The 21,985-nt window shown below is 38.3% G+C and overlaps 2 protein-coding genes across 5 annotated transcripts in view; one reads left to right on the top strand and one right to left on the bottom strand.

Annotated features, from left to right (window-relative positions):
* Window positions 1-11,260, top strand: part of kntc1 (kinetochore associated 1) — a 36,157-nt gene extending 24,897 nt beyond the window's left edge. For 2 of the 4 annotated variants that reach the window (XM_034692751.1, XM_034692750.1), the window contains exons 49-63: window positions 219-331; window positions 486-541; window positions 615-693; window positions 780-904; window positions 1,017-1,152; window positions 1,237-1,332; window positions 1,451-1,507; window positions 1,645-1,699; window positions 3,276-3,339; window positions 3,673-3,802; window positions 3,887-3,976; window positions 5,759-5,913; window positions 6,203-6,308; window positions 10,225-10,327; window positions 10,414-11,260. In XM_034692751.1, coding sequence (XP_034548642.1) covers window positions 219-331; window positions 486-541; window positions 615-693; window positions 780-904; window positions 1,017-1,152; window positions 1,237-1,332; window positions 1,451-1,507; window positions 1,645-1,699; window positions 3,276-3,339; window positions 3,673-3,802; window positions 3,887-3,976; window positions 5,759-5,913; window positions 6,203-6,308; window positions 10,225-10,327; window positions 10,414-10,475 — 1,427 coding nt within the window. In that variant the 3' untranslated portion in view covers window positions 10,476-11,260. Of the gene's footprint in view, window positions 1-218; window positions 332-485; window positions 542-614; window positions 694-779; window positions 905-1,016; window positions 1,153-1,236; window positions 1,333-1,450; window positions 1,508-1,644; window positions 1,700-3,275; window positions 3,340-3,672; window positions 3,803-3,886; window positions 3,977-5,758; window positions 5,914-6,202; window positions 6,309-7,844; window positions 8,285-10,224; window positions 10,328-10,413 lie in introns of those variants that run through there. The other 2 variants (XM_034692754.1, XM_034692753.1) reach the window with 1 other exon arrangement.
* Window positions 11,261-17,269: 6,009 nt separating this feature from the next.
* Window positions 17,270-19,028, bottom strand: LOC117819177 (hydroxycarboxylic acid receptor 2-like). Its single transcript, XM_034692421.1, has one exon. The coding sequence runs from the start codon at window positions 18,668-18,670 to the stop codon at window positions 17,696-17,698; it is 975 nt and encodes a 324-aa protein (XP_034548312.1). The 5' UTR covers window positions 18,671-19,028; the 3' UTR covers window positions 17,270-17,695.
* Between the last annotated feature and the right edge of the window lie 2,957 nt (window positions 19,029-21,985).

Raw genomic sequence — 21,985 nt, 5'->3', positions numbered from 1 at the left:
AATTTAGTAGATTCCTGGTTTATTCCCATAAATTCCCGTTAATTCCCATGGAAAGTTTCCAACGTTGAAAATTCCCAGAATTTTGCAACCCTACTAGTGAACACAACAATATTACACTTTACCTATGTTAAAATTGTTTGATATGATGTAGCTAGGAGTGAGTCTTTAAAACTGTTGAGTCCCTGTTAAGTCTAACTGAATCAATTATGATCTGACAGATATACATGCAGTGGTTAAGGAAATAGCCACCATCAACAGTGTGGATCTCCTAAAAATTCGGAATATGATGTTAGAAAAGTGGATCTGCAAAACAGGACCTGCTGTGACCAAGGTTTGTTCATCAGTGCCAACCATACTTTCTATAATGTATATTATATATTGTCTTTGTAAATCTCTCATTCATCTGCTTATTATGTTTGATCAAATATGGAACATTTTTAGAGTCTAATGCAAAGAGTTTGACAACCTTGTTTTTCATTCATCAGGACGTTGGTAACTATGAATACGTGAGCAACATTGAGGAAGACCCAGACTTAATGAGGTAGAGACTCATTTCAGAGTCTGAATTTGAAATGTGTTTTTACTGTGCATTGATATGACCTTGATGCTCTCAGGGTCGTGTACATGCTGCAGTCCTGCTCTGTCGATGATGCTGTCCGTCTCCTAAGCCCCATCCTATCTGCAGAAACCTGGGTAAGTAACAGGTCTGGTGAGCCAGTGTTGTAAAAAAATCTTACAGAGGAAATTGCTTTTGTCAGTTTTTGGACATCTCCCTGCAGCCCCTCAGCTCTTCTGGGCCCCGTCTGACGTTCTGCCATCGAACTCGAGCTCTGCTTTGTCTTGTCCGCCTTGCTGATGCGGCTACTCTGGAGGCCCAGCTGCAGATCCCAAGGACCAAAATTCAGTATGAAGACAGGAACACTGTTTAATAGTTCTAGTTGATTAGATAACTGCAAAGGTAACTTAAGGGTGTGTAAAGGGTGTACTAATCCTCTGTGTTTGATATACCCATGCAGATATTACCTGAAATGCCACATCTTTGTCTCTCAACTGGAGGCATTAAACATCCCTTACACAGTGCAGTCTTTCCTCAATAGTCCCAAGGAGGGCTTGGTTAAAGGGCTGTGGAAGAACCACAGCCATGAGCCACAGGTACTTCCTTACTTACTTTGAGCCTCATTATCCCAGAAATGTTACAAACACGCAGGAATACTGAAGTACTTTTTGTCCTTTCAGGCAGTTCGGTTGGTAGCAGACCTGTGTTTGGAGTATCAGGTGTATGACGCTCAGCTCTGGAACAGTCTGCTGCAGAAGCTGCTTGGCTTCAACTTGGTGAGGGGACATATCTACCTAAGGAAAAATGCATTTTAGCCGGAAGTAACATTCTAATAAAAGAAAACAAAATGTGAATTATAATTAAGATTTTATCTGAATGTCTTTCCCTCCTCAGATCAGCCATCTCCAGAAGGTGCTAGAGGCTGCCGTGGCTGTGCCTGCTCTGTGGGAGGTAAAGTTATAGTCAGCATTAATAGATATACAATCAGAGCAAATGAAGAGACAGAAATAAAAATGTTTCCAACCATAGATAGAAAATTGACTTTGCAACTCTAGATTATTTTAAATTCTAGTTTGTTTGCTCCCCAGATTTCTAGTTTCTCCAGGACGTGGAGGAGCACAATCCTGGCACCTTTTGTCTCAGGTAAAGTATGCAGAGTTCACGAGGATCCTTGAACTGTCAAGTCTTAAATCAGGTTTTCAAAATCAAAGGTCTTAAAATGTCTTAAAATGTCTTATTTTCTCATGTGAGATGTCTTTAATTTTAGATGGCACTTTGATATACGCCTGAATACTTTATCATATCTACACCGTCTGGCATGTTACATTCTTTTTTGTGTGTGGAGTTTCTTCTCCATGTGACGACACAGATGTCGTGTGTTTCCACTCCATCCCCCTCTCTGTGTATATTAAGCTTTTATTGTGATAGGAAACATCTGTCACGTCAAGTCGTTATGGTTGTAGGCAACTTTAGTTACTCCGGCCAAAGTAAAGGGAGAACGATTATTCATAAAATGCCAGTGTCTGTCACCGGTAGCCGGTGTTAGTAACCACAGAGTTCACTGCATGCAAATCCTATAAGGAACATGCCTCCACACAGCAGGTGATAAAACACAGTGGCTACTGCTTCACTGAGCAACACAATACAAATGACATTATACAAACTAACTGCTGAAGGACACTTTTTTTTTATTACGTTACAATGATTAACAAGCTAGTACTAGCTTACTTTGTTGCGTTTCTCCAATGAGTGGTGGAGTGGTTGCTTTATCTTTGTTTGTCACCGCAACTTAAACTCATTTTAAAAGCAAAAACAATACTTTGGACTTCACTGAATGTATAGAACGGCTTTATTTGGCTATTAGTTACTTTTCAGAATTAGGTCACCAATGCAAAATATTACAAAGTAATTATGATATGACTATACATTTGAATAGGGAATGGGGGAATTCCCAGGCTGTCTAACTGTATGTAAATAAATTAGATTTATTGAATTAGATTAAATTGAGCTTTATTTTTAATAGCTAATACAATGAAGTAGGCGTAATGGACTCAATAATGCATTCAATTGTAATTTGATATCTATGTTGAACATTTTCAGTATGAATATATATTTGTTTCGGATGTTTATCTCTGGGATGGTTGGCAGAGACAAACAGAAAATTATGATGTGACTTCCAAAGCATTCAAAATAGCTTTTGAACTTGTATAGTGGATTTATAGTTAAATATACCACACCTGTGTAAATTGCTGTGTTTGGCCATGCAAAAAAAAGTATTAATTTTTCTTCTGTTCCCTTAAATAAGTCTTTAAAAGTCTTAAATTTGATTTCAAACAGTGTGTAGGAACACTGTGTATAACGTGTAGATTTATAATAACTTCAGGCTTGATAACTTACATGTCTTGACTGATCTTTGCTATACAATAAGAGTAAGAACAATGTTGGTTAGCTAGCAGGTTATTTTTGAATTCCTCTGTTTGCAGCTTCCATCTATAAATAATTAGTTTCATATACATAAAGGCCGGGGAGGGACATTTGACCAAAATGTAACACTGTTATCTTGCCATCAGATTCAGTCAAAATGTTTTGCCGGAGCAGGGTTAAAAGGTTTTACCCATGCATAGTTTTAGAGCTTCTTTGAAAATGTTTTTAATAGTGATATGTGACATGTTTGCTTCTTGATGGCTCCTGACTGTCAGTTCTGTTTTCTTGTCAACAGCCTCAGTTCCTCTGAGTCCCGATCAACAGGCAACCCTGTACAAGACCTTTGTTCTCCTTCTCAAGTATGCAGTACTCATGTTGAAACAAATGACCACAAACTGTTTCGTAAGCTGGGTTTTTAGGGTTCATAACAAACAAAAATATTTCACAGAAACTAAAGCTTTGTCTCAGAAGTCTCCTCTGCAGTCTGATATAAAGGGTTGGTTAGTTTCAATAAAAAAGGCACAGGTGTGTTTTTTGCAGTTTTTGAAAACCTTTCAGTCATTGTAATCTGCTCTGTGCACCCAGCTTTGATTTCCTGATTTTTTGCATTCACTAAACAAAAGAGGCATTGAAGGCCAGAGTTACACTCTTTGTTTATTCTCTCTGCACTGCCATTCATCATTCTTCCAAAGGTGCCCTTTCCTGTTGAATTTGGACCTGACAGGAATTGCAAATCGCTTTGCACAGTTCAATCTGCCGGCCTTCGCCCTGGGGACTCTGCTTCTCATCCCCTGTGCCAATAAAAAGGTTCAGCAGATCAAGGTGAGGACCTGGAATGAAACTTTGACTGAAATCACATATCCTCAATGACAATGTTGTGACTGTCTGTCTTTTTGTTGTCTCCAGGGCTTTCTGTCTGTGTGTAACCCTGTAGCTGTCCTCGAGCAGGTGGAAGAGCTTATGAGCACTGGGGAATTGGCAGGAATCCCCTCTCAGGTCAGACAACATTTAGCTTAAATCACACATTTTATTCTTTCTTCTTAAAAATGTACACTTACAAGTAGTCAAAGCTTTCATGAGTGCATATACTTTGTAACTTGAACATCAAACAGGGGATCAATTGGGATTTGTTTTAAGATAAAATGTCACCTTCTTTTAGTGTTTGTCTTCTTTTTTTTTAACTTTATTTTTCAAGTGTGTTACACCAATGTGACATACAGCAAGGTAATCTCTTTGTACACAACAGTTACAAAGTAGACACCTAAACAGATCAAAACAAAAGGAACAACAAATGGAACAACAAAAGGAAAAACAAAAGGAAAAAGACAGATTAATCCAGCATACAAGAAAAGGCAAGGCAGCTTTATATTTTTTTATACAGATAGACAGATTTAAAGTTTTGTACTGACAATTACACACACAAAAGATCCATAAACTTTTTTTTCATACTCCACCCTTTCTATTGTTCATCCCCACATGCAGTACCTCACCTGGGGTGCATAGCATGAGATAAGTTAATGGGAAAAGAATAAAAAATAAAAAATAATAATCACAAAGCGACAAATAAAAAACAAACACACAGACAGACACATAGGTACAAAACCAATTTCCCCACAGAAGTATTTATATATGTAGTACAGTTGGCAGTGAAGAATTAATTAATCGTGTTTGTCTTCTAACCGTATCTTCATTCGTATTACAGCCATTTCAAAAGATTCAAGAGCCAAAATCCAGCAGCAATCAAGCGTATAATATAAAAAAGCAAATATAATGTACACTTCTGGTGCTGCAACAGATCGTGTATCTGATTACTTGTAACTATTTACAAACTGAATATATGACATGACAAAAACAGGAAACCAGGTTGGAGTTGGTTCTAAAGGTGTGAAGATATTTAAAGTGACGTTTCTGTTTCAAAGAATGAGGGACTTTTTTACAGTGCTTTCATCAACAACAAAGGGAACACAAAGGATGTCAGCTCTCAACTAAACTTTATTTATAAAGCACTTTAAAAACAACCACGGCCGAAACAGAGTGCTGTACATAAATAGACAAACAACGCAGGCATAAAAACAATTAAAACACAGGATAATAAAACAATAAAAACAATAAAACCGTAGAAACAATAAATAAAAGCAAACCATTTGTGTTCTATGTAAGTACCTGCCTTAGGACTACAGATGAAATTTAGCTATTTTGCTTTTTCCAGCAAATTTACATTGAGGCATACTGTTGAAATGTTGATTAATGTGCATTGTCCTAATCAAGTAAACTCAAATTAAACTAAAGCCCTAAAACAGGAGCAGAGTCTCATGTGGGGTTGAAAGCCAAGGAATAAAAATGGGTTTTAAGACAAGTTTTAAAAAATGGACAGAGGAGGCTTGTCTAATGTAGAGGGGAAGCTCATTCCATAATTTAGGAGCAGCTTCAGAAAAAGCTCTATCCCCTCTGAGCTTCCGTTTTGACCTCGGTACCTCCAGGAGCAGCAGATCAGCTGACCTGAGGCACCGAGCAGGAGCGTAAGGGTGAAGGAGCTCAGAGAGCTAAGGTGGGGCCAGACCATTTAAAGATTTAAAAACAAATAAAATAATCTTAAAATGGACTCTAAAGTGCGCAGGTATCCAGTGGAGGGAGGCCAGGATTGGAGTAATGTGCTCCCTCTTATGTACTCCAGTTAAGAGGTCAACTATTTCAAAACATTTCTTGCTCTTTGTTTTCCCTTTCCAGTTTTTTATTTAACAAATGTTCATTGTTTTTAATGTTGTTATGTTTCCTTAGATCAGGGACACTGTGATAACTTTTATCAGCCAAAATGGACAGCACCACAAAGTAGTAAAGACCAAACACTTCAAGCATCTGAAGCAGTTTGTTGTGTCGGGGGAGAAACTGCACCAGGTGAAAGACTTGGTCGACTTTCTAATCAGCCAGAACTGGTAAGTTCTTGTAGTCCTATTTTCTTTTTCAAGTGGGTCAGGAGTTGAATGTAATCACTGATTTTTCTCAAATCATTACTGACCACACAGCCGTGATGTCTGTATATCTGCTCATTTATTATTTTGTGTTGATTTAAGCAGACAATTTGACATGCTTTTATATTTAATAAAAGTCATGATTCAGGTTTTAGTGTTAGAGGACTTGGTGTTCAATATCCTTCATCTTTTTTTTTGTTCAGTTCTTTTGGTCTGAATTCTTCATGTCACAATCTTTTTAACTCTTCTTCAGTCAGGAGGATGCAGACTCGCTGGCTTGTGAATATATGAAACACAGAGAGCATCAAAGAGTGAAACCGCAGACTGCAAACGGCGCACCGTCACTAAGCTGTCTGAAGGTAACTAGGGCTGAGGTCATTCCCATACTTTAGTCTGAGACACATTGGAGCATAAACGCAGACAAAGGAACCCTGTGAAGTGGGATTCTAATCACCCAGATGTTTTTAAAAAAGGTTGTTTGTTCAGTATGCTTTGATTTGTCAAGTCTGAAACCTGCCCTCTCAGAGTGATTCAAAGCCTGAAAATTACATTATAGAAACACTCAGTCTAGTCACCGATTGTCTGGTTTACTTAGTTGTCATATGTTTTTTTTCTTAATTAATAAATGATTTATTGATTCAGCTAAAAGATATAATCCCTCAGATTTATTGGTTGGTAATGCTCCTTAAATTGTTATCAGCTCACTTATGCTCCCAAGTGACATTGAATTTCACATTCTCTTTATGGTTATTTTTGACACATCAGCATTTGACATTTTGAACTGATGCATAAAAACACTGCAATATCCGATTAAGGTATTCTGACCCATAACTTTTTGTCTGTTACATTTATCTTCACTCAAGCGACCCCTCAACACTGTCATATGTTTTGTGTCTGCTTCGTCTGTTTTCCTCAATGTGGTTAATGTCTCTGTGATTCAGCTCCTTGTGTCCTTCCTTACTGTGTCTGCGCGGTGTTCCTCCTCTTTTCTTCTCTTCTTTGCCGATGACAGGACAGCCATTAACACTCCTGTTATGTTCGTTTCTCTGGAACAGCAATAATGTTCCTGGGTTAATTTGACCCGGGGCATATTCAATTATCCAGAAGTGTCAGAACCCCCAAAAAATCCCAACAAACATTTTTCTTAATCTAATTTTTAACTTCATTACTAACCATTTATATCAAGATTTAGTCCATTGGTGTTCTTTAATTCTCACAGATCATGGTTCAATAAGGATAACTCACTCATTTTTCATTCAAATTAATGTTAAAACTTTTTTAATGTACATTGGAAAGCCCTAAATATAAATACAATAGTTTTACATCACATAGATTTTTGTTTACTATTATTTCCTTTATTTTTATTTTTGTATGAAGTGATGTCACATGCTGCCCAGATTTTTATGCTGCATTTAAGATTAGATAAAATAAACTACTCCTTTATTCATCCCACAACGGGGAAATTCACGAGCTGGTTTGGAAGGCATAAATTGCCTAAAATAGACTTTCAAAAGGGTCAAATTGACCCTCAACATAACAGGAGGGTTAAACATAGAAATTAATACTAATTTTAAAAAATATTCTCCATGTTGTTAACAGGTTTAAAATGTTAATGTTTTTGCCACAGTGTCAACAGGCAGAGGGGAAATGTGCTGGAACTCCTTTCTGCAGATTGATTTGATTTGTGCAGGATCAGAATGTTGACTTAGTCATTAAGATTTAGTCACCATTGTCATGGGGTTTTGACCGATCAGAATTAACACAGCAGAGCAATAATATCATGAAATAACCAGGGGTGTAATGACTTGCAAATATTGTTTTATGGATTTATGGAGGTTTTTGTTTTATACCTTATAAACCCATGACAGACCTGTAATTCTTCTTTCATTTTTCAGGAGTTTCTCAACATGCAAAACGGAGTTTCCACTTAATCTGAAGCTCTATTTATGTGTTACTGTCTTGGGCTCAGATGCAACATTTGCACTTTTCCAATTGTCTTTCTCCTGGTCTTGTAATATTTTGATAATATTGGATTTTCATTATCAATTGTGTGAGAGGAATTCTAAAAAAGAAAAGATGAGCATACACTATGCCACAACAAGCTTGCTATTAATCTGTTTTATTCTATTATCTACTGACTTGTTGAGACGTGTGTTTATGTTATCTGCCGACTAACACACAGATGAATGAATTGGTATGAAAACATATACCAAATGCATGTCTGTCATATATAGTCACTGTAATGTCAGAAGTATATATTCAAAAGTATCTTGATGTCAGACATTTCTCTGTTTTCGGATGAAATCAACTCAATAAATTGATGCCTGTAAATATGTTTCTGCTAAATGTAGTAATTTCACAACTCTTGATTCCAGTCAGTAACCACTTTCACCTTCTTTGTTTAAGTAACTTCTAATTTCCTTTACCTGGTTGTTAAAGTACTCATGATATTTCAGTACTCATGATATTTCAGAGAGGAAGCGGGCAACCTAGTTGTGGCAACTGTAGCATGAAAACAGCTGATTATTGAATGATTAGGGGGGGGTGGAACCCCCCCTTGAAATTCTCTTGAATTTTACAAAGAATGATTGCTTCATGACAATGCTTCCAGATGAAACGATATGACTCCTAAAATGGCAATGAAAACGTGTTTAAGTGTTGCAACATGTTGCCTGTGTTTCACAGAGGCATGGTGTACTTCCGTTTGTTACAAGAACTATGAAAATTATGTCATTCTGATTGTGTCATGATGCCTCAAGTAGACTGAGAAGCTTATCAAAGATATTATTTAATGAAACATATGGATATTAGAATTTGTGTTTGCGAGACAGTAACTACTTCATATATTTCTTCTGTGGTGTTATTTTTAAATGTGGTTTTCATGTGCTCTCACTCTTGTGGAGGTGTTTCAAGCTTGAAGTTTCATGAAATATTTTCATCTGAATTTAAAGTATGTGTTATAATTTTCATGAGAAGTTTGACACTGACATATGCTTCAGTGAAAGCTGTCGTGTATAATACAGCACAATAATTTGTCATACAGTTGGCCTATTCTGCTCCTATGCAGAGAATACAAATCCTTATGACTTGTTCCAGCAGGAGAGGCAGTGCATCAACCAAAGACAAGGAATGATACTTCTATCTCAAACTAACCTTCACATCACATCATTGTGACTTTGATAAAATGAATATGATCACCTGATATCACAAAGTTAGAGTCATTGTATGGTTCTCTCATAAATACTTTTTCTCAATTGAGGTTAAAAACAAAGCACAAGGATTTTAGAAGTGTAGTTTGGTGTCTGTATAAGGATTTTAATTAGAAACGTTTTTCACAACTGTAGTGGCCATTTGTCATAAAAAACTCAAAGAATAATTAAAGTATCAAACTCAAACTTTAACTAAACTTAATCAAAGGGTCACTGATGCACCGTGGGGATGTGATGTACGCAAGCAAAATAAGTCTAATGTCCATGCAGAAGTTCAGCGGTTCTCAATGGTTTATTTTGATGGAAGCAAGCAAACAAAAAGGAACAAAGAAAATCACAGCTCCTGCTGCCTCTCTTGCGCTGGTAAAAAACCATAAGCCCACCCAGGTGCATGCCGGCCTTCTGCCACCTACCTACCTAAATAACCTCAGGTGCCCACAGTTCGTGATTACCAAACAAACAAAAACAAAACTAAAGAAATAATAAATATACAAAAAATCTAAATATACTAAACAAGTGACTAACAAAAATATAACCCCAAAAATCTAACTTTATTGAGTTATAAAAAGAAAAGTTTTAGATAAATCTAACAACTAATACTACTTATTAATTCCAAACTAAATAAACAACTAACTACAAAAAATAAACAAATAGCTCCAACAACAACTTTACAAAGCGTAGGTTCTTCACAAAGAGTGCTTCAAAAAGTCATCTAAAAATGTGCTATCACAAAATAAACATCTTGAGATGCCACAAGAAAGTTTTAAACATCAAAGTGAAGAACTTTACAAAGCACAACCCTGTTTTTCACAATAAATATGAAAGTCAAAAGGTGAAGTGACTGTATAGAGAATTCAAAAGAAAAGCAGCATTTGCTTTGCAAAGGACGTTAAATTATTTTAAGCGTAGTCAATATTCACTTGATAGCTGATGTAAAAAAGAAGCAGAAAAGTAACTTAACTATTTCTGATTGCAGATCTCACGTGCAAAAGTTCAGGAGTTTATGTTTTAGCAAAATAGCGTCCTCCATCTCTGTCAGTTCCTGATATTGTCTCTGTGATCACAGCTTGCTGAGAGACTGGGAGCCCGTCTCTCTGGTTTTCCTCGCTGTTCTCTCAGTGGTGCCTGCTTGGGGCAGATGGAGAGCTTTCCTGCAGATGTTCTTAAAGGTAGGGCTGGAGAAGTAATAGACCACAGGATCCAGTGCACTGTTGAGATATGTCAGGCTGATACTGATGTAAAAAACTGTGGTCAGGTCTTCCAGGGCCGGACAGACCTCGGATTCCTGCAGGGTGGTGGCTACTTGGTGGGTTTTGATCCAAATCAGCAGCTGCATGATGTTGCTCGGCAGGAAGCAGACGATGAAAAGGACCGCTACCACAGTGATGAAACACAGAGCCTTCCTAATCTTTGCATGCTGAGCTATCTGCCTCCCTCTCAGGTGGACGATGATGTGGACTGTGCAGTAAAGAATCACAAGCAGAGGCATGTAGAAGGAAAAGATGAACTCAAACTTATGCCAGCTCAGATTGCGGATGGGTTCAGTGGACACCATGAAGCTCTCACAATATGTTGTGTTAATGTGCTGCAAAGAGAAGACATGAGCTGTCATGGAGAAAGTGAGCAGCCACAGTGCCAGAGCTCCACACATGGCTTTGGAGACACTCAGAGAGTTGATGGCATGATGAGGATGCAACACACGCATGTATCTGTCCACAGCGATGGCCATCAAGAAGACAGTGCTCCCCCTGCGATTCATTGCCAGCAAGAAGAGGCAGATGTTGCACATAGCACCACCAAACTTCCATTTGATCCCAGAGCTGTAGTAGCTGGCCCTGAACGGCAGAGCCATGCAGAGCAAAAAATCAGCCACAGCCAGGTTGAAGAGTAGCACTGTGCTGCTTTTCCAGGGCTTCAGGTGGAAGCAGAAGATCCACAGAGCCAGACCATTTCCTAAAACTCCCGAAACAAACTCTGACACCAGCAGTGGAGGTAGCACACTGATCAGCAGAGTCCCGTTGAAGTTGCAAAGCATTTTGTTGTTGATGTTGTCTCACAGGCTGCAGATTAAAAAAGGAGTGCCTTGAGGGCTGTGAAACATTTCAAAGGAAACTGATCAAAGAAAAATGGTTTGTGGTTTTGGTATTTTAATCCCAGTTCTGCTTTATTTTTGCGTACGTGTTAACTCTGGAATTAGATAAGGGTGGGTAATTTACTAATGGAAATGAACACCACCAGTTCTTATTCAATATATTCAGCTTAATAAAAACAATCAGATGGAACAAGATGTGTAAAAGTAAGACTCTTACCCAGGAGCATTTACAACTTTTTTTTTTTCAATATATGTTTTTATTATTTTATCATTTTTAGAACAAAACAACAAAATTCAAGGCTCATTTTTAGTACAAGGCAGATTTTCAGAAAAAGATATGACTGTCATCCCTTCTCTAAAGAACAGAAGAAAAAATAAAGAATAAATAATAATAATAATAACAGACCTTTGACTCAAAAAGACATGACAAATGTCAAAAAGTAAGATTAGCAAAGACAACAAAACAAACAGACAAAAATCAGAGAGAAAAACACAAACAAAAAAACATCAACAAAAGTACTAGCACATAATAAGTTGTCCTCCCACTAACACAGTTTAGGGGAGGACAGGGTTGGTTGTCACACTTTTTACTGTTTTGATGATTGCTCATCATCAAAACATCTTTCAACAGTCATTCCTACATTAAATTGAAGCTTAAGGTGTAGCTTTAATTGATCTCTATAATCAGATCTCTTCATGAAAGGGCAGCTAACAGACCCCTCTCAGATGTCGCCTCTTAACTTAAGTTGCAGTCGCGTGTAAACACAAAGCACAGAAAAGAAAGTAACTGTTGGTGACACCAGAGGTTGGCTGTTGGTCTAAGTGGCTTTATCATCACAAGAAGATAGCTGTTCAATTTGTTAAAAGTATGTTCGTGCAAAGAAAATCACTCCAAACAAACTAGGAAATGAGGCTCAAGGAAACGAAAGTGGCCAAAGTTTTGTGATGCGTGACTTAGTTTAGTCTCTAAGGCCCTCTCTATCTGTGCTGTTGAGTGTTACTTTTTGTGCACAGATCAGCTTTCAGCAAAAAAGTAAAATGTGATTGATCAACTTCCTATGTTAGAAATGAGATCATTTATGTTTGTAAGCATATTCTTGTTGCTGCACAGATGTCTGGGTGTGTGCTTGATTGTGTTTGTGTGCATGTGGATGTCAGAAAAGATGCACATTAATATACATGTACTCAATGATTGAATCTCTCAATTTGGGTGGGGATGGTGGATGAATGTTTGTAGAAGCAGGGTTAGGCGGGACAATTGGGGATGGTTAATAGGATGGATTTGATTTCTGTTATAAGTCTAATACATACAGTTTGTAAACATGTCAAAACATTTGTTTTACCTACATATTACCCTGATCCTACATCTAAATGATAAGAATGTATCCACTGAAATCATAAATAATAAATTGCTCAAATTAGATTAAAATCCCTCACGTCATGTGGAGACTTTTCAAAATATCAGGATGAAAGCTTCATGTATACAAATAGCTGTTTTCTTTTCTGTTGAGTTTAATGTGAGTTTTCAAATTTTGTGAAGTAGCATGATAGTCATGGGTTATAAAAAGGACTAATTAGTCAGGGCCACCGGTATTTTAAAAATGGTGTTATGCCTGTTTCATCTCACCAGAGACTTCAATATGCATTAATGGTTTACACGAGAGCTCACATTCACAACTGGTAAAACTCTACTGCTGCCTAGTGGATCACCTTTAGAGATGACTGCTTCAGGTGGAGCACTTTTTTTTCCATGTGCAGGGATCAATCCTCTCAAAGTGACTGTACGAGGAGTGTAGGGGTGCTACAATAAACAAGAAAATACAGTGGATAGCAAAAGTCTACAAACCCCTGTTGAAATGCAAGGTATCATGATGTAAAAAAAAATGATACCAAGATAAATCATGTCAGAACGTTTTCCACCTTTAATGTGACCTATAACATGAACAATTCAATTGAAAAAAAATTGAAATCTTTTAGGGGGAAGAATAAAAACTAAAAATCTAAAATAATGTGGTTGCATAAGTGTACACACCCTTTAACTAATAATTGTTTGAAGCACCTTTTGATTTTATTACAGCACTCCATTTTTTTTGTAGGAGTCTATTAGCATGGCACATCTTGATGTGGCAATATTTGCCCATTCTTCTTTACAAAAAAGCTCCAAATCCATCAGATAGTGAGGGCATCTCCTGTGCACAGCCCTCTTCAGATCACCCCACAGATATTCATCTGGATTCATATCTTTGTTCTGGCTGGGCCATTGCAAAACTTTAATCTTCTTCTGGTGAAGCCATGCTTTTGTTGATTTGGATGTATGCTTTGGTTTCGTTGTCATGTTGAAAGGTGAAATTCCTCTTCATCTTCATCTTTCTAACAGAGGTCTGGAGGTTTTGGACCAAAACTGACCTTTTAGAATTATGGTCAAAAAGTCCAGCCTTGGTTTCATCAGACCATAAAACATTTGATGCTTTTGGGAGACTTCACGTATGTTTTTGAAACATTTTGCTGGGCTTGGATGTTTTTCTTCATAAGGAAAGGCTTCTGTCTTGCCAGCCTACCCATAGCTGAAACATATGAAGAATAGGAGAGATGTTGTCACATGTAGTACACAGTCAGTACTAGTCAGAAATTCCTGTAGCTCCTTTAATGTTGCTGTAGGCCTCTTGGAAGCCTCCCTGACCAGTTTTCTTCTCGTCTTTTCATCAGTTTTGGAGGGATGTCCAGTTCTTGGTAATGTCACTGTTGTTCCATATTTTCTCCACTTGATGATGACGGTCTTCACTGTGGTCCATGGTATATCTAATGCCTTGGAACATGTTTGTACCCTTCTCCTGACTGATACCTTTCAACAATGAGATCCCTCTGATGCTTTGGAAGCTCTCTGTGGACCATGGCTTTTGCTGTAAGATGTGACTGAGGAAATGTCAGGAAAATCCTCCCAGAACAGCTGATCTTTATCAAAATTAATCAAAGGCACTTTAAATTATGACAGGTGTACACTGACTACTATTTGTCATGAGTTTGAATGTGATTGGTTTATTTTGAACACAGCCACATCCCCAGTTAGAAGAGGTTGTGTACACTTATGCAACCACATTATTATTATTTATTTTTTTTATTCTTCCCCCTAAAATATTTATAATGTTTTTTTAATTAAATTGTTCATGTTATCGGTCACATTTAAGGTGGAACAAGTTCTGACATGATTTATCTTGGTCTCATTTTGTTTACATCACAAAACCTGGCATTTTAACAGGGGTGTGAAGACTTTTGCCATCCACTGTAGGATAGAGAAGGGGAAAAACACTCAAGTGTTACTATGAGTAACTGAAGTTCAGCTGAAATACATTTTATTATTGAACTGATTTCTATGGAGCAAGGTTTTCTAGAAAATATAATAATTTCAAAGTTCTAGTTGAGTAGCTAACTAAAAAGGTAAATTAAGGGGGGATGTAAATTCCTCCGTATTTGATATACCCGTGCAGATATTACCTGAAATGCCACATCTTTGTCTCTCAACTGGAGGCATTAAACATCCCTTACACAGTGCAGTCTTTCCTCAATAGTCCCAAGGAGGGCTTGGTTAAAGGGCTGTGGAAGATCCACAGCCATGAGCCACAGGTACTTCCTTACTTACTTTGAGCTTCATTATCCCAGAAATGTTACAAACACGCAGAAATACTGAAGTACTTTTTGTCCTTTCAGGCAGTTCGGTTGGTAGCAGACCTGTGTTTGGAGTATCAGATGTATGACGCTCAGCTATGGAAAAAGTCTGCTGCAGAAGCTGCTTGGCTTCAACTTGGTGAGGAGACATGTACCAAAGGGACAAATGCATTTCACCCTGAAGTAACATTCAAATAAAAGAAAACAAAATGTGAATTATAATTAAGATTTTATCTGAATGTCTTTCCCTCCTCAGATCTGCCATCTCTAGATGGTGCTAGAGGCTGCCTTGGCTGTGCCTGCTCTGTGGGAGGTAAAGTTAGAGTCGGTATTTATACATATACAATCAGAGCAAATGAAGAGACAGAAATAAAAATGTTTCCAACTATTGAATAGATTTTGAAATAATAGAGTTGCAAAGTCCATTTTCTAATGTTTAGTTTGTTTTCTCCTCATATTTCTAGTTTCTCCAGGATGCAGAGGAACACAATCCTGACACCTTTTGTCTCAGGTAAAGTATGGAGGTATGGATTTATAATAACTTCAGGCTTGATAACTTACATGTCTTGACTGATCTTTGCTATACAATAAGAGTAAAAACAATGTTGGTTAGCTAGCAGGTTATTTTTGAATTCCTCTGTTTACAGCTTCAGTCTATAAATAATTAGTTTCATATACATAAAGGCCGGGGAGGGACATTTGACCAAAATGTAACACTGTTATCTTGCCATCATATTCAGTCAAAATGTTTTGCCGGAGCAGGGTTAAAAAGTTTTACCCATGCATAGTTTTAGGGCTTCTTTGAAAAAAAATTTAATAGTGATATGTGACATGTTTGCTTCTTGATGGCTCCTGACTGTCAGTTCTGTTTTCTTGTCAACAGCCTCAGTTCCTCTGAGTCCCGATCAACAGGCAACCCTGTACAAGACCTTTGTTCTCCTTCTCAAGTATGCAGTACTCATGTTGAAACAAATGATCACAAACTGTTTCGTAAGCTGGGTTTTTAGGGTTCATAACAAACAAAAATATTTCACAGAAACTAAAGCTTTGTCTCAGAAGTCTCCTCTGCAGTCTGATATAAAGGGTTGGTTAGTTTCAATAAAAAAGGCACAGGTGTGTTTTTTGCAGTTTTTGAAAACCTTTCCGTCATTGTAATCTGTTCTGTGCACCCAGCTTTGATTTCCTGATTTTTTTGCATTCACTAAACGAAAGAGGCATTAAAGGCCAGAGTTACACTCTTTATGTTTATTCTCTCTGCACTGCCATTCATCATTCTTCCAAAGGTGCCCTTTCCTGTTGAATTTGGACCTGACAGTAATTGCAAATCGCTTTGCACAGTTCAATTTAACGGCCTTCGCCCTGGGGACTCTGCTTCTCATCCCCTGTGCCAATAAAAAGGTTCAGCAAAGTGAGGACCTAGAATGAAACTTTGACTGTCATCACATATCCTCAATGACAATGTTGTGACTGTCTGTCTTTTTGTTGTCTCCAGGGCTTTCTGTCTGTGTGTAACCCTGTAGCTGTCCTCAAGCAGGTGGAAGAGCTTATGAGCAAGGGGGAATTGGCAGGAATCCCCTCTCAGGTCAGACACCATGGAAATGCTTCCAGATGAAACTATTTGACTCATAAATGTCGGTGAAAATGTGTTGGAAGTGTAACAAAATGTTGCCTGTGTTTCATTTACATTTTTTGTGAAAATTATGTAATTCTGATTGTGTTATGATGCCTCAAGTAGACTGAGAAGCTTATAAAAATATAATTTTATGTGAACATATGGATATAAGATTTTGTGTTTACAGTCCAGGTTTAAAGCCTGACAGTATTTTTTTATGCTTTTAAAATCCACATGCTTCAAAATGCATCAGAGAAAGTAACAGATTAATATAATTCTTCTGTGGTGTTATTTTTACATGTGGTTTTCATGTGCTCTCACTCTTGTGGAGGTGTTTCAAGCTTGAAGTTTCACAAACCACATTTCCGAGTGAGACCAAATACTTTCATCAAAATTTTCATGAGAAGTGTGTCACTGACATATGCTTCAGTGAAAGCTGTCGTGTATAATGCAGCACAATAATTTGTCATACAGTTGGCCCATTCTGCTCCTATGCAGAGAATACAAATCTTTATGACTTGTTCCAGCAGGAGAGGCAGTGCATCAACCAAAGACAAGGAATGATACTTCTATCTCAAACTAACCTTCACATCACATCATTGTGACTTTGATAAAATGAATATGATCACCTGATATCACAAAGTTAGAGTCATTGTATGGTTCTCTCATAAATAGGAAATACTTTTTCTCAATTGAGGTTAAAAACAAAGCACAAGGATTTTAGAAGTGTAGTTTGGTGTCTGTATAAGGATTTTAATTAGAAACGTTTTTCACAACTTTACAAAGCGTAGGTTCTTCACAAAGAGTGCTTCAAAAAGTCATCTAAAAATGTGCTATCACAAAATAAACATCTTGAGATGCCACAAGAAAGTTTTAAACATCAAAGTGAAGAACTTTACAAAGTACAACCCTGTTTTTCACAATAAATATGAAAGTCAAAAGGGGAAGTGACTGTATAGAGAATTCAAAAGAAAAGCAGCATTTGCTTTGCAAAGGACGTTAAATTATTTTAAGCGTAGTCAATATTCACTTGATAGCTGATGTAAAAAAGAAGCAGAAAAGTAACTTAACTATTTCTGATTGCAGAGCTCACATGCAAAAGTTCAGGAGTTTATGTTTTAGCAAAATAGCGTCCTCCATCTCTGTCAGTTCCTGATATTGTCTCTGTGATCACAGCTTGCTGAGAGACTGGGAGCCCGTCTCTCTGGTTTTCCTCTCTGTACTCTCAGTGGTGCCTGCTTGGGGCAGATGGAGAGCTTTCCTGCAGATGTTCTTAAAGGTAGGGCTGGAGAAGTAATAGACCACAGGATCCAGTGCACTGTTGAGATATGTCAGGCTGATACTGATGTAAAAAGCTGTGGTCAGGTCTTCCAGGGCCGGACAGGCCTCGGATTCCTGCAGGGTGGTGGCTACTTGGTGGGTTTTGATCCAAATCAGCAGCTGCATGATGTTGCTCGGCAGGAAGCAGACGATGAAAAGGACCGCCACCACTGTGATGAAACACAGAGCCTTCCTAATCTTTGCATGCTGAGCTATCTGCCTCCCTCTCAGGTGGACGATGATGTGGACTGTGCAGTAAAGAATCACAAGCAGAGGCATGTAGAAGGAAAAGATGAACTCAAACTTATGCCAGCTCAGATTGCGGATGGGTTCAGTGGACACCATGAAGCTCTCACAGTATGTTGTGTTAATGTGCTGCAAAGAGAAGACATGAGCTGTCATGGAGAAAGTGAGCAGCCACAGTGCCAGAGCTCCACACATGGCTTTGGAGACACTCAGAGAGTTGATGGCATGATGAGGATGCAACACACGCATGTATCTGTCCACAGCGATGGCCATCAAGAAGACAGTGCTCCCGCTGCGGTTCGTTGCCAGCAAGAAGAGGCAGATGTTGCACATAGCACCACCAAACTTCCATTTGATCCCAGAGCTGTAGTAGCTGGCCCTGAACGGCAGAGCCATGCAGAGCAAAAAATCAGCCACAGCCAGGTTGAAGAGTAGCACTGTGCTGCTTTTCCAGGGCTTCAGGTGGAAGCAGAAGATCCACAGAGCCAGACCATTTCCTAAAACTCCCGAAACAAACTCTGACACCAGCAGTGGAGGTAGCACACTGATCAGCAGAGTCCCGTTGAAGTTGCATAGCATTTTGTCGCCGATGTTGTCTCACAGGCAGCAGATTAAGAAATGAGTGCCTTGAGGGCTGTGAAACATTTCAAAGGAAACTGATCAAAGAAAAATGGTTTGTGGTTTTGGTATTTTTTTCCGGTTCTGCATTTTTATGTATATGTGCTAACTCTGTCAATTTACAAAGGTGTTGGTATCTACAACAAGGCTGCTTACAGGAAATGGACACCACCAGTTCATATTTACAATTTTCAGTTAAATAAAAACAATCAGATGGAACAAGATGTGTAAAAGTGAGACTCTTACCCAGGAGCATTTACAACTTTTTGCCGAAAGACAGTGTTCTTGGTTTAAGAAAGAAAGGGGTGGCTTTGCAGAACTAACTTCCCTATTAATGCTTCTTTAACACAGTGAACTTCTTGTTAAGCTTAAGATCAGTATTAGCTCTGCTGAGAAACGTGTTGTCTTTGCTTCTCTTTTCCCCACAGCACATTAAAAAGTTGTAGCTGTGAAAACCACAAACAACCACCCTTGTAGAACACTGGTGTAGGAAGTATTCCAATAAATGTGTGTAGTCCGGGTAGTATCGTCCACTGGAGTTTCAGAGGGTCAAGCTTTAATGCCAGAAAAAAGTCTGATTGGGGAGCAAAAGAGGCCGACCACAGTAGCTGTAATGCAACATAGGAACCCATCAGGGTCATCTGAGAATGACTTAGCTTTAATTCATCTCTATAATCAGATATCTGCATGAAAGGGCAGCTAACAGACCCCTCTCAGATGTCGCCTCTTAACTTCAGTTAAGTTGCAGTCGAGCTGTAAACACAACACACAGAAAAAGAAGTAACTGCTGGTTACACCAGAGGCTAACTGTTGGTCAAAGTGGCTTTATCATCACAAAAAGATAGCTGATGAGTTCAGAGGCTGTTCAATTTGTGAAAAGCATTTTCATGCAGTGTAAAACACACTAAACAAACTTAGAAATTATGGTTAAGGAAACAGAAGTGGCAAATGTTTTGTGATGCACGACTTACTTTTGTCACTAAGAACCTTTCGTAGATGAAGATCTGTGCAGTTGAGTGTTACTTTTCACACATTTCACACACACACTCACACACAAACACACACACACACACACACACACACACACACACACACACACACACACACACACACACAGACCTGTTTCTCTCCCCTCATTACTGTGGTGAATGCACACGCTGCAATAAGCAATCTCAATATACAACTTTTGGTTTAAAAAAAAGTGACCAATTACTCCATTGCTTGATAAATCAACTTGTTTATTCATTTCATTATACTAACCATGCTGCTCCGCTCCTCCACAGCCTCAGGGTTTGAACCAGAGCTGAGGGGAGGGGAGAGAAGGCACAGGTGTGTTGATGCTGGAAGGTACCATGTTGAATCTGGTCGGTGGTTATGCTCCTTTATGCATAAACTGGTGGGTTTATGGATGATATTTTTGGGTGAAATTATCACTCATGTAATGCAATATATTTGTATAAGGTAAGAAGAACTGTTGTTTTTAAATATTTTGATAAAGTAAAGTTAAATGATCTCAACAGTTGGTTGGTCTAGAGCAGGGGTTTCCAAAGTTTTGGTGGGGACCCCCTGGGGGGTCGCGAGACACAAATAGGGGGTCGTGAGATGTCTTCAAGAATGGTTTTTTTTTTAAAGTTACTAAAAATAGTACATTTTACCCATTACAGTAAAAAATAGTAGCTCAACCCAAAATAAAACCCTGAAAATAGAAAATGTAATGAGTTTTCTGCCTTTCTTTGTTGCCAGATGTCTCCTAAGTTTAGGGTTAGTGAACAGTTAATCATCAGAAGCATCAGTAGCAGTAGGTTAATTCATAAAGGAGCAGGAAACACAGCCACATGCTCATACAGGTAGGGTCATTTTCTGCAGACCAGCTAAATGAAGCCACATTAAATCTCTTTGAGGGACAGTGGGGGTCGCGAGTCTTTGGCACCTATATTTTGGGGGTCCCGGTTTGAAAAGTTTGGGAACCCCTGGTCTAGAGGGAGGGGCTAAGCAGCTTAAAACCTCTGGCAACCATGGCTCTTTAGTCAGTATGAGGGTAACTCTTAATGAAAGTGTGTTTATTATTACAGTAGATTTTGTGTAAATAACATTTTTTCCCTCCTTTTGCTCCAGGGATCTTGTTTTTCACAGATTTTTGTAAATAAAAAAAAATTTAAAAAAGCACATTAGTCATCTTTGCAACTAAAGCCATCGTGTTGATATTTTTCCATGGACCCTTTTTGCAACATGCTAAAATTAGATTAAAATCCCTCATCTTATTTGGAGACTAGTTTTTGAAAATGGTGCTGTACCTGATTCATCTGTAATTTCTGACCAGAGTCTTCAATATACGTAAATGGTTTGCGAGAGAGCTCACAGTGACAGTTGGTGAAACTCTAGAGCTCCCTAGTGGAGAACTCCTGAAAATAACAGCTTAAAATGTATCACGTTTTTTCCTGCGTCGGGGATCACTCCTCTAAAGTGACCATACAAGGAGTGTAGAGGTGCAACAATTAACAAGAAAACAGGTTAAAGTCAAGTGTTAAAACATGTCATAGGGTTATATCTTGTTACTAAAAGCTTATAGGTGCAGCTGAAGGTAGGCTGAAAGAAAAAAATGAAACCAAATAAAAAGAGAGATTATTTTGCTTTTCAGAGTATTAAAAAAAAGTAAAAAGAAAAATACAGGTACAGGTACAGACTAACACAAAAGCAACTTTGCCTTTCGGTTATCTTTAACAGATCTATGCAGCTGTACATTGGATTATTCTCACATGACTCAGGGTCATGTCATCAGTGCAGCACTCTCCGTAGTGTGTGTGAGGAAGTGCATTGCAGAAAAATGTGAAAGAGCCAGTATAGCCTGCAGGGCAGAGGCGTCCTTTTGTTTCCTTCTCCTGTTGTCCTGTCCGCCCTTCTGTTTCCTTTACCTGCATACTAAGGAACAAAACAACATGGTCTCTGCTCCACCCACCGCAACAGACATGAAATTCCTGTAATACAACCTTAAACAGGATGAACTGCAAACAGGGCCAAAAATGAACAGAAATCTATTAAAATGTCAACTCTCTTGTGGTCGCGCTCTGTTAAACTGTTGCTCCTGATGAGCATCTGCAGAACTGCCTCTAACAGTAGAGCAAAATAATAAAATTGACTTTGTGCCTCATTCTGCTCAATCTGAATGTGTGAGCTGTGAAATGATAAGAGATTAAGGAAGCCGTGACTAAGACATGCAGACAGGCTCTTCAACATACCTCTGGTCATCCGGTTTGTCAACCAAGATAAGTAAAAGTC

This window comes from Notolabrus celidotus, chromosome 9, assembly GCF_009762535.1.
Source record: "Notolabrus celidotus isolate fNotCel1 chromosome 9, fNotCel1.pri, whole genome shotgun sequence".
NCBI classification, from domain to species: Eukaryota; Metazoa; Chordata; class Actinopteri; order Labriformes; family Labridae; genus Notolabrus; species Notolabrus celidotus.
Note: the sequence above shows the minus strand (reverse complement) of the source record. Positions and strands in the feature narration are given on the sequence as shown.